This window comes from Papaver somniferum, unplaced genomic scaffold, assembly GCF_003573695.1.
Source record: "Papaver somniferum cultivar HN1 unplaced genomic scaffold, ASM357369v1 unplaced-scaffold_21, whole genome shotgun sequence".
Classification (NCBI taxonomy): domain Eukaryota; kingdom Viridiplantae; phylum Streptophyta; class Magnoliopsida; order Ranunculales; family Papaveraceae; genus Papaver; species Papaver somniferum.
The window spans coordinates 2,365,174-2,378,235 of NW_020631041.1; the positions used below are offsets into that span (position 1 = coordinate 2,365,174).

Sequence of the window (13,062 nt, forward strand, 5' to 3'; positions counted from 1 at the left end):
TTCTCAGTTTGCGCGCAGAGTTGGTTTGATGACCTTCATGCCAAGAGCATAACTATTAATGAAATCTGTAGAAGAGCTATCATAGCATGGTGTTTATGGTCTGATCGCTGCGACAAAGGTTTCCAAAATTCTAATCCTAATCCAGAAAGGACTATTCTAAGGGCTCGTAGTTTCATTAGTGACCACTTAGAACAATATACTATACAACATGCCTCACCAAGTAGGCTTTGTTGTTCTAATATACACTGGATACCACCACCTGTTGATGTTGTAACCATTAATATTGATGGTTCTTTTTTGCATTTAAACAATACCTGAGGCATTGACTAATGTGTCGTAACTTTGCATGTGAACAGCAGGCAGCAAAATGCATCTACTTGACGGAAATAAGGGATGCAACTCAAGCGGAATGTATGAGTTTGTGGGAGGCTGTAAACTTGGCAGAAAGATTAAAGCTGGAGAAAGTATACTTTCAACTTGATGCAAAGATTGTCGTGGAAGCCGTCAACAACAATACTTCCATCGATTGACAATTACTTAATTTAGTAAAAGATATTCAAAGTTTTTTTTTATTAGATTTCGCTTTTGGAAATGTTCATACATTCCAAAAGAAGACAATAAGGTCGCAGATACCCCTTCTAAACTAACTAGAGAGAATGCTTTATCAGTTGCTTGGTCTAGTTTTTCTCCTGTTGAAATTAGATCTCAACTTAGTCGAGATAAAACTTATGTACTGAACTAATTCCTCTTAATATATCATCTCATGTTTCAAAAAAAAAAAAAACAAAAGAAAACCACGATTTATAAAGGGGATACTAGTCTTACTAAGTGTTGAAACCATTTCATCGATCCAACGGCCAGGATCGATGGGATTTTTTTGTCCTATATAAAACGGTATGAACACTTAGTAGAACTGGTATCCCCTTTATAAATCATGAAAAAAACCCGCAGGTGAGAGAGGAATTACATCATTTTCTACTGTCAGTTTTGTGCAACCCATAGTTCATGTTCACAAGAGCAATCTGGTTCCTCAATCTCATTTTTCTATGCACTTGTACTCGGCAATCTAACAATGTATATTGTCTTGGTCTGACACTATCTTTCATAAAATTTACATTCCAAAAGCAAGATGATGAAACAGAAAGCAAAAGTTCCAATTCCGATTTTTTGTTATTGTTGCCACAAAGTATCAACATCAGACAAATATTTCAAAATCACCCGCTAAAAGCTATATTCCCTCTTCTATTTTCTTGAACAGCATCTGACATAAACAGTGTACAATCTATCAAAAACTAGCAAACTATGTATAGCAAAGCATGAGGTAGGTTCAGTAACCAGTGATGCATTCATTGGATGTATTTAGAAATTTCTCCTTTTCTTAAAAGGGAAAGCGTACTCTCCAGTATCAATAAGGTCCTCAATGTTGTGCAAGGATTCCTCTTCTGCGCCTAGCATGAAGTTAGCACGCGCCTCTGCTTTCTTGGCCAATCTCGCTGCTAAGTTCATGGGAAGTTATATCTGACGATATAGAGAACGGACTCGTCCTCTATTTCTTGCCACGTCCTTGGCTGTCGACGAGATAGCTGTCTTCTTTTGGTTAATCAAGTTACTTGATGTCGTTCACTCCTGTGTGCAAATCAAAAAAATTTAAGTCTGCATCCAATGCTTTATATCTAAAGTTCACATATTCCATAGTTTGGTCTAATTTTACTGAGGATTATAGAGCTGACACATCAAAAGCTAAAGCTCCAGGGAAATCAAAATTCTCATAAAGCACAATTAAACACAAACGAAGTAAGCTTATAAAGTTGATTAGTTCTGCATCTGTTTATTCATTACTAATTAAGTAAGACGTGGATCATTGTTCTTCCATATCTGACTGCGAATTAGAAATAAAAGAGAAATGGCTCATACAACTTCTGCAATCCAAAATGAGAGCATAGTGAAACACAACTACAACCCTGACTAAGGCTTTGACGGTTGATGTATCATTGTCAAAGACAAGCAAGTAATACATGGCAAAGGCAAACACAAGCTAGTTGTCGACTATAACAACGACTGATCTTCACATTCCCAAACAATGACTGATCTTCACATTCCCCATGTATTGCTGGGGGAAATTGAAGGAAAAACAAAAGAAGCAAGAGGGAGAGCAGTGGATTGTAACACTGGAGAACAACTTGAACTAAAGGAAGCCGAGGAAGCTTACCAGTGGGCAAAAACCTATTGGGAACAACACATCATTTTCAAATGTGACTTAGAACTGATCCTCAAACTGATCAGCAAAAAATATACAAAGGCAAGAGCTAGAAGATTTAAAATCAGTGAAGACGTCGATGATAAACCAATGGATTGTATAAAATTTAAGGCTCATGATCTCATCTTCATTCACATAACCAAATCATAAATGCAGCTCATGTATCACACAACTCTAATCGAGTAGCCAATTTTCCATTAAACTATTAAGCAACAACTCACATTTTAACTAGCACATGATGATGAAGGTCAGCCACCTAATGCAATGGCACTATTTCACTGTTCTGAATTCAATGGCACTATTTCATAATGCAACGATCCACTATACAACTTCTGTAACAAATCCAGAGACAATACTGGCGGAACAAAGCAAACTCAAAAGGTAACTACTTTACAGCTTGGAATTCTCTTTGCCTTAAAAATCCCAATCTTTTTAACCTTGCCATGTTATCCAAGCTAGCCTGGAAATGGCTACCAGAACCCAATACAATATGGGTACAACCGTACAAGCCACAAGAGCAAGATATTTTTATAAGAAATACCTACTTAAAAATCTTTTAAGCCATCGGGTATATGGATCTGGAGGAGTATTTTACAAGGTCTATAAAAGATATTTCTGGAAGAAAAAATGCATAGCAATCGAAACCCAAACCTTATAATGAGCAAGCTTAGAACATTAAGTGGTATAAGAAAATTTTGATGTGGGTGTATAAGACAGAAAAACATAGAAGGCTCATTAGTGGGTGTGGGTCACATTAGACAGAAGCTACATATTACCTTGGCATGTTCTTCTAAGTCATACTATCTGGGACAAAACATGTTTTTCTAAAGCTAGTCTCATATAAGCTTCACCATTAGGTGGTCACTATATGAAAATCAGCTCTGTTTTCTTCACCTTCCTGATCCTTGAGAAGAAAATTTTTATATGTACCTGGGCATGATTTTTTTGGACCACCCTTAAAAGGCAGGCCTTGCATTTGAACTTGAAGCATTGTTCTAAACACTAAAACAAGTCTAAGTGTTGGAAACCCACACAAGTCTAAGTTATCCACCCATTGGCGATCCCGCCAAAATGTACCAATTACGGCAGGAGGATGAATATGCCTCTAGTGACAGGGTGCACCTTTCGATCTTCTTTTACAGGGTGATCTTTTACAATTAGGATATCCAGAACAAGCAAAACTTTTCACCAGAATGTTCCACAATAGATACACCCAATGTACCAAAAATCAGATCACACATAGAAAGCGTCAAATGTTGCGAAAGATAATAGTAACACGTTTCTATTTGACTACTTTTCATTATTAACTAAAGTGTTGTTGTAGTTGCAGATTCAAACATATAACAACTGCAACAAAAAAGGAACAGAGGAAAGATAGACAGAGAGGAGACATGCCCAATAATAATAATTCAATGCCATCTAAATGCACATGATGCTAAAGCGTTATTTTACCTATTCTCTGATGCCAACAACAAAACCATGTACATAAAGATTCTAGCTGACTGCACTAAGGATATTGCTAACTCAACTGTTCTTGCATTTCGTCCGTTTGCAGGTAAACTCAATATGCAACAACCACCTGTAGGTCCTATACATACATAGTTTTAAATTTGCTATAAGAATAGCACTGACCACAAAATCCAGCAGCAAACATGGTTTACAAACAGATCCAAACAATGAGGTCGGGCCAAAGTCCGCACCCATTCTGGTTTTCGGTCATAACATGCTGGTCTTTTGTAGCACTGGAGTATATACCGATCGTGCTGAGTGAGACTTTGTCAAAATAGGAGTCACATTAATGGTTAGTGCATAACATTTTTTTTTCAAGAAGCTAAATAAACAACCAGATACAGAAATCATTAAATAGCAACAGCCAGAAAAATAAAAAACCAATCTGAAATTCTGAACCATTCAAACTGGTTTGACAGTTCCTAAAACATCAAGAAAGGAAGAAAAGAAAAAAAGACATGCCCCCAGCAATAACAGGTAAGGGCTACTGCATCAATGAATCTGAGAGACATTTCAAGCATCTTCTCCATTTCAAGGAAACCATACAATGAGCAACCTTAGAACATTAAGTTATATATCGAAATTTTGATGTTCAACATGACTTTTGAAAAGTCTAAAGTCACATTCAATCAAAAAAAAAAAATCCACTGAATCGCGAGAGAAAAACTAATAAAGAGAAGACACATTGCTGGAAGTTTTCTTATGTACCAAAGCAACAGATAATCAGTAACAAGAATATACAGGTTTAGAAAAATAGAGACGTCATAAGGCTCATTAGTGGGTCACATCAGCTAATCTGCTAAGCTTCATCATTAGGTGGTCAGTATATGTAGAACATCTCTATTTTCTATACCTAGACATTATGGTTCTAAATCATTCTTAGAAGGTCCTTACATTTGAAGCATTGTAATTTTGTAAACAATACACAAAATTGAAATGCACAAAAGGGTCAGAGTGATAGGCTCTTGAGTGATGGTAATGCCTCCCATTCAACAGTGTTGCAAACCCACACAAGTTTTAAGTTACTCATCCACTGGCTATCCCACCAAAATGTACCAACATGCAAAACTGTTTTGCAGAATGTTCCACAATATACACTCAGTGTACTCAAAATCAAATCAAACATAGAAAAACAATAGAAACGCCAAAATGTTGGGGAAGAAAAATAACTAAAGTGGAATTGTAGTTGCAGACTGAAATAATAAAAAAATGCATGACATGTTATGATTTTTACCTCACCTGTTGTCGCTGGGAATTCTTCACGACCCCATCTGTAATCGGTTTCTCCAGATAAGTACCAGATCCAAGTGAGACTATGCTCTCCACATAACTCTCTCGACTTCTGCCCATAGTAATATCAGGGATCACCACCGATGTAACTCTTCCAGTTTTTGGTTCATATAAAAGTATTTGCCTGCCACAATCTACTAGAATTTCACCATTGTTAAAGCACCACTGCGGCTTCCAAAATGGAATTTCTTGCAACTGCAAGCGCGCCGGCAGTCGTGTTGTGGTATATTTTCTGATCCAAGATTCCTTCACTCCATATTCCTGCATCACCCACACATCAATCCTAACTGGATCCCAAAAAATAGCTAAACCAATGCAGTCTCCCCACACTCCCACATTTTTAGTAACTTCTCCGGTGTAATCCTTAGGCAGCATAATATCTTCAGGTAATGGCATATTCACCACTATCTCATTGCTGATATCAAAAGAGAAGATAACTTCGGAGGACGTTTCTGACTGCCAATACTTCCAAACCAATGAAGACATCCATTGAAAAACACACCATTATATCCTTCACCACTGAGACATGAGAATTTAACTGTGCCCTGAATACTACTCCATGAATCTGATTTCACTGTATAAACATCAATTTTACGGCAAGCACCTTTTTCACAATCTGATATCATCACTAATTTGTAATCATCAATGCTGCTATCATAACCAAATCCATAGGCAACAACGGCTTTACACTTTTCAGGCTTTTTGAATTCCTTAAATTCTCTTGTCAATGGGTTCAGAATACAGAATTTAGTCTCCGAAATAAATTCCTTGTGAAAATTAGCTCTATCAATACTAAATATTCTTAAGCAAATCAGGCCATTACATGAACCCAAAATTCAAGAACATAAATTCGGGTAGATTCAAATGGGTAATTTATCAGAAGAGCTCCATCTGACGGTGGTGCTGATGAAATTGAAGAATAATCTATAGGCATAGAGTAAATCATAGGGGGCTTACCTCCCGACGACTGAATTTGAGTAAACAAGAGCTTAGGGTTGCTGGTTTTGCTTTGATTAGTGCGATTGGTATGATTTTTGATGAAATTAGGTTTAGAAAGTAGATTACAGAAAAGCTTACATACACACCTAGATACCAAGATGGATTTCGCTGGTAACTTCAGAAAGATCTCATCGTGAACTCCTTCGGGAAGATTTAAGAACAGAGATACCGATTCTCTTTGATTAAGTTTGGATCTGGTACGAGATGAAATGCTCATTTTTGCTGCAGGATGAGTGAGGGGCTAGAATTTAAGCGGTGCGTAGCAGTGGGCCGGGCTACTGGAGTAAGTCCTCGAGTGGGTGATGGTCAAGTGAATAAGTCGCGTCAAGCGTGACCCCCATATGCTGTGAACAATCCAGGCTCGGCAGTTGTTGCCTTGTTGGTGTTGTGACTAGAAATGCTGCCTGTGAATGCTTGTTAGTTTTGGCCTTGGTGAAACTGGAAATTATAAAGCCGAATTATTATAGCGTGTATGAGTGCACATTCAGAAGTTGATTTTCGATTTCTGGAAGTCAAAAAGTCAGAAGTCAGCTTGGCAATAATATTTCAGAACAATTTCTAAAAGCAGAAAAGTCAGTTTTTTCTGAAATAAAATAGTTTTTTCTTTTGATTTCTCCTTCTGAAGAAGCAGAAGTCAAAAACATATTTATATCCAAACACCTTTTTTAACTATCACGTACAGACCTGAGTTGACTATTCAGTTTAATTTTCGAATAATTAAGGTGTTGTCATATTCTTGCAACGCAATTCAAACCTGTGCTTTTGCAAATTTGCCTTGATGTATATGATATAGATTTTTAGCTCAGTTGCTTGTGCTAGCTATGAAATGGTAATCTTTGAGCATGCTCATTCGGAGATGAACTTTACAATGGATAACTTGGCTGAGGGGGGTTGGTCTTTGTAACAAGGTGAAAACGTAAGTAACATTGGGAAGACGGACTTATTAATAATATTGAAATCCCAATCACCAAGCAGTCTGGTGGTTGGTATGCTCCTTCGTACTACGGAGGTAGGGGTTCGAATCCTATAATTACTGAAATTCACTCCAATTGTAATATAGGGACCACTAGTCTAGAGCATAGAAAAAAAGAAAATATTGAAATGCTTCTTATAGCTTATTTTAGATATTAATAGTTTATGAGCAGTGACGGAACTGGAAATGTTAACTACCCCGGGCTTAAACCTAAAAATAATACATTAAATTTTGACCAACAAGATTAGGTAGTAAAAGAAAAATGTATCTTGTGGGCTTTAGCGATTAGGGGCGACCAAATCCGTTGGACACGTGCCCGATTCGTCTTTCGGAGGATTGGACACGGGTGAATTTTTAAACCCGCAATTTTGACGGGTTGGACGAGGGTAGAATATCACCCATCCGTTAGACACCCAATCCTAAGGTTGTATGAAATTGGTAGATAACATATATAGTTTTCTATTGAGATGCATTAAAGGTCTTCATATATATTCCAGAATTGCGGTCAATTTTGGATTGGTCGGAAGCCTTCATATCGACGAATATTTTGACTTTGGTGGTTCAAATAGAAGTTATGCTACTCTTGCTACGTTATAATTACTTTCAACAATATAAGTTTTAAAACTAAATTGTGTTATTCTTATTAAATACTCCCTTTGTCCCTAAATGACTTATTCATTTTTTAATTTTATCCCACTAATAGATGACTTATATCATTAAACAATGAATATTTATAAAACGACCGTTTTAATTGATTATTGTAAGTATAAGAAATATGTATAATTTGATACGCTTGTTTATATTTGTTACGTGAATCTTTTAAAATGCTTTTCAATTGTGTAATAAAGTTTTACGAATATCCGTGGTATAGTTTAAAAGATAAATTATTTCTAAACTTTACTAATTATTATTCATAAGGATATAATCATAAAAATATTAATACTTAAAAATACTCTCCTCGCCTCATTGCCTTAGGAATTGTGCAAACTTGAGCTACGTCATCTATTCAGGGAGGGAGGGAGTATCTGTTGAGATTATTAGCCACACATTATCCGGGTTATCTAAGATCCTGCGGTTTATAATCTTTATGGCCTCTCCACTCATTGCCAATTGGTTTTGATTTTGATGCCCATATTCTAGCATGGTATCAGAGCAGGCTATTTGTGTCGAGTCATTTGACTGCACCTTTACTCCGCGTCACCCGGTTATTGTCCACGTGTTAGACCCAACGAGACTACACGTGATGGGGCGTGTTGAGATTATTAGTCCAACATTATCTGTGTTATCTAAGATCCTGCGGTTTATAATCTTTAGGGCCTCTCCACTCATTTCCAATTGGTTTTGAGTTGGATGCCCATATTCTAACAGTATTTACCTACTTTCGTTTCTTTATTTTTTAAAATTCATAAATCTATCCTTATGTTGGATCTTCCATAATTTCTTGCCAAAAAAATGCTAGTAACCTGAGTTTGAAAATGTACAGATAATTTTTATTTTTTTTATTTTGTAGTTATTATTTGACAGCTCTTTTGTTACTTTTACCTCTTCATTATTCATTGGATTGTAGTATAAAAGCTTCGTTATGTCATAGTCACTCCTAGTTGTGTTGATTATTCCATTGACATAGTGCACAATTTTCTTGGTCGTTTGAGCACTGTTATGAATTTCTTTCTTGAAGACATGTTCCCATCTCGTTTTCTAGAGGTGCCAGCTTACAATACTACATAATACGTAACATTTCACTATCCTTCCATCTCTTCTGTATTTTGCAAAGCACCTGTTGACCCATTCGTGAAAGTTAATTAGTTGTTCCGTTGGATACAATATGTGCAAGTGTTTCTTCCCCTTGATTGCATAAAGTGCTTATTGTTGGAAGTTGAACCAAGATATGGCGATTTGGTTCGTGGATCAACATATGATGTTGATCCAGTCCGAATGGATCAACTGCTGCAGTTGACGCAGTCAAGTTGGATCAACATACGTTGTTGACACACTGTGCGATATTTGGAAGTTCGAGTTAACTAGAAGAGCAAGTTGTGTCGGTTGCTTGTTTTAGAGTTTTATTATATTTAGAGTTTCTTTGTGTTTCTAGAAGTGTGCATTATTTAGAGTTTGTTTTTATTAGGAAAGTACTTTGAGTGATTGTCAAGTTTGTGAGACTATAAGTAAGTTGTTAATCCATGAGAGAATGTACACCAAACTGATTATCAATATAATCGTTTATTTGCTTCGCGTTGTGCTCTCCTCTCTCTTGCTCGATCCTACATTTGGTATCAGATCCAGGTTAGAGGAAGAGAGAGGAGAAGGAAATAGAGTTGAAAAGTTTATTAGTATTTTCGTGAAGTTTGTTCGCGAAGGCGTTAGGAAAACAAGGATGGAGAGATGGATGTTGATAAAGAAAAGTGCATCAGATGAACGAGTAAGTTGCTGCCTTATAATTCATATTTGGTTGTTTTGTGTTAAGTGTCTCTTTAGTTAAAGAGGAGGTCGTTAAAAAAAAAAAGAGAATAGTTCGAAGGCATGTCAAAGAATGTTGTTGTTCGTTTAGAAGAAGTAAGATGATTTCTACCAAGATTATTGTTCGTTTAGAAGGTGAAGAAGCTTTAGGTGAGAGGTTAATTAAAAGGGTTAAGTCATGGATTCGAAATAGACGCAATAGGATCAAAGTTGGTATCACAGTCAGAGGATTGGTACAGTTTGATAGAGGATCAAAGCTGGTATTGCAGTTAGGAGGACTGGTATAGTTTGATGGAGGTCAAAGCTGTACACCAAGGTGAGAGATGGTTATGTAGAACCAACAGAAGGAGCTGTAATTGAAGGAACTGCGCAAACTCTATTAACTGAAAACAAAAAGAAGAATTCTAAATCCACATATATTCTTCATCAAGGTGTTCATGAATCTCTCATAGACAGAGTGATCTATATCAAGCAAGCTAAAGAAGCATGGGATGGTTTGGTTAGCTACTACACAGGGTCTGACAAAGTCAAGAAGGTTAGATTACAAAACCTAAAGAGAAAATATGAGTTATTGCAGATGGAAACTACTGAAACAATTTCAGATTTTTTCTCAAAAACATTGAATCTTGTCAATGAGATGAAGGCTAATGGTGATACTGTAGAAGATTCAACAGTTGTTGAAATTTTTTTAAGAAGCTTACCTGAGAAGTTTGAAGCAAAAGTAACAACTATAGAAGAGTATAACACAGTTGCAACTATGACTCTTAATGAGTTATTGGGTTCATTACAAGCCTTTGAACAAAGATTACTAGAAAAAACAGTTGCTGCAAAACAAGTTGAAGAAGCACTTCAAAGTCAAGTTAGCTGGAGAAGCAATCAAGGAAAACCTAATGCTAAAAGGTTTCAAGGAAGATACAACAATGGTGGAAGATCTAATACTATAGGTTATCAAGGAAGAAATCCAGTATACAAAGCAAAAATTCAGTATTACAACTGTGGAGACTTTGGACATTTTTCTTTTGATTTTCCAAAGCCTAGAAGGACAACAGAGAATAACTACAAGGTCACTTTCAAAGACAATATTGCTGAAAGTCAAGAAGAAAAAGAAGAAGAACAGAAGGATGAAAACATGCTACTATCATGTCATACAACAGAAGAACAACTACAGATTAAATGGTATTTAGATACAGGCCGCAACAATCATATGTGTGGGAGAAAAGACTTATTTGACAGTCTAGATGAATCTGTAAGATCCACAATGAAATTTGGTAATAATTCTACCATTCCAGTTATGGGAAAATGGAGAATAGGGATTGTTCTTAAGAATGGAGTGAAGACATACATCATGGATGTATTCTATGTACTAGGATTACATCAAAACTTGTTGGTATTGAAGTACAACAAACTGAAAGAGGAATTTTTATTAATCAACAAAGGTATGTTGAAGGAATTTTGAAGCGTTTCAGGATGGATAATTGTAATCCAATTTTAACACCAGTAGAGGAGAGATTAAAACTGACAAAAGAAGGATCGGGAGAACTTGTGAATTCAACAGACTTTAAAGGTCTTGTTGGATGTCTGAGATATTTGACTGCTACAAGACCTCATATCATGTATGCAGTTGGATTGGTTAGTAGATTTATGAAAGAACCTAGACAATCACATCTACAAGCTGCAAATCCTATTATGAGATATGTTAGAGGAACAACTAGCTTGGGAATTCTCTATAATGTTTCAGAAGATCCAAAGTTGGTTGGATTTACTGATAGTGATTGGGCTGGAGATACAGAAGGAAGAAGAAGTACATCAGGTTATGGATTTCAGTTTGGAACTGGATTTTTCTCTTGGTCATCTAAGAAGCAACAAGTTGTTGCATTATCTACAACAGAAGGTGAGTATATAGCTGCTAGCAATTGTGCTACACAGGCTGTATGGTTAAGAATGATGCTGAAGTCATTGTTTCAAGAACAAACAACACCAACAACAATAGTTTGTGATAATAAGTCGACAATTTCACTAACTAAGAATCCAGTGCTTCATGGAAGAAGTAAGCATATTGATATCAAATATCATTACATCAGAGAACTTGTAAGCAATAAGGAGATAGATGTTGAGTTTGTTGAGAGTGAAGAGAAAGTGACAGATATTTTCACCAAGTCTTTGAAGTCTAATACTTCATTTACTTGCGTAGAAAGTTGGGAATGATTAGCAAAGAGTATCTTGGTTTAAGGGAGGATGTTGAAGAACAAACCAAGATACTATAAAGAAGGCAGAAGGAATCAACAAGAGTTGTTGATACAATACTGTGTGTGTCAACATTGAGAGTTGACACAATATGGTCGGGTCAACTAGTACAATTGATATAAAGTGAATGGATCAACAAGAGTTGTTGACGCGTGGTACGGTATTTAAAAGTTTACTTGGGTTGCATGTATTACTGGTTTTAAGAGTTTGTTTACATAAGAATTGTCTAGAAGTTTCTTTTTAGAGTTTGATTATGATTACGAAAGTCTTTTTGCTTGAGAGTTAAGTTTGTTAGTCATATAAATAGGTTGTTGAGCCAAGAATCGTAATGTACATCAATTAAGAGAAGTATTTTCCAGTTTAGTTTTTCGTGTTCTTTCAAGTCTTTCTGAGTCGTAATATACTTATGGAATTGATATTTGTTAAGATTTTTGCTACTCTTGCACTATATGGACGGATATGGTGAGCAACTTTCCAAGCGAAAGCTTTAGTAGTAAATAAAACGATACAGAACTAATCAACTTAATAAACTTACTTCGTTTGTGTTTAAGTATGCTTTTATGATAATTTTGATTTCCTTGGACCTTTTCTTTTTGACGTGTCAGCTCTAGAATCTCTGTAGATTAGACCAAACTCTGGAATACGTGAACTTTAGATATAAACATTGGATGCAGACTGATGAAAATTTGATTTGCAAACAGGGGTGGGTGGAAGACATCAAACAACTTGATTTACAGAAAGAAGACGGCTATTTCGTTGTTGCTCGTAAATATGGCCAAGGGTCTGCTATGGGCAACAACCGAACCACTGGTTCCTGAGCCTCTCCCTGTCATGCCATACATAAGTTGACATACAATGTTACAAATTCTGTACAAGAAACACAGGACAGGAAATATAGCTTAATTTAACAGAATCTATGTGTTTGTTTATGTCATACACTCTAGGTTAAAATCTTTGGAATTGAAACTTTTGCTTTCACCATTTCATATTTTCGGCTAGGATTCAATACTGTCGGTTGCAGCAAAACTGACAGTACAAAATGATCTAATTCCTCCCCCGCTCTCATTCTCGGCTAGGATTCAACACTATCGGGTGTGGCTTAAAAACGCTAACGAATCCATACAAGTGGACGGTTAAGGTTCAGCAACTAAGAGTATTTTTTTCTAGCCGTTGATGTAAAAAACGCTTACAGCTAGAGATGGGTTTTGTTTTTGGAGAACTTTTAAAATGGTCACAACGTACCTACCAACATTCTACTTACACTAGCTCTTTCCCCATTTTAATTTCTTGAACCCTCTTTACTCTCGAAACCCCAATTCTGTAACCCTCACAA

The 13,062-nt window shown here is 36.3% G+C and overlaps 1 protein-coding gene across 2 annotated transcripts; it reads right to left on the reverse strand.

Annotated features, from left to right (window-relative positions):
• Positions 1-1,133: 1,133 nt before the first annotated feature.
• LOC113340353 (F-box protein At3g07870-like) lies at positions 1,134-6,259 on the reverse strand. Of its 2 annotated transcripts, none has more exons than XM_026585561.1 (2): positions 5,006-6,259; positions 1,134-1,626 (listed from the first exon to the last, which is right to left on the reverse strand). In XM_026585561.1, exons 1-2 carry the CDS (start codon positions 5,540-5,542, stop codon positions 1,621-1,623), a joined length of 543 nt encoding a protein of 180 aa, XP_026441346.1. In that variant the 5' UTR covers positions 5,543-6,259; the 3' UTR covers positions 1,134-1,620. The 2 variants fall into 2 exon arrangements, with proteins under 2 accessions (XP_026441346.1, XP_026441345.1); XM_026585560.1 differs by having other exon boundaries at positions 5,001-6,259.
• Positions 6,260-13,062: the final 6,803 nt, after the last annotated feature.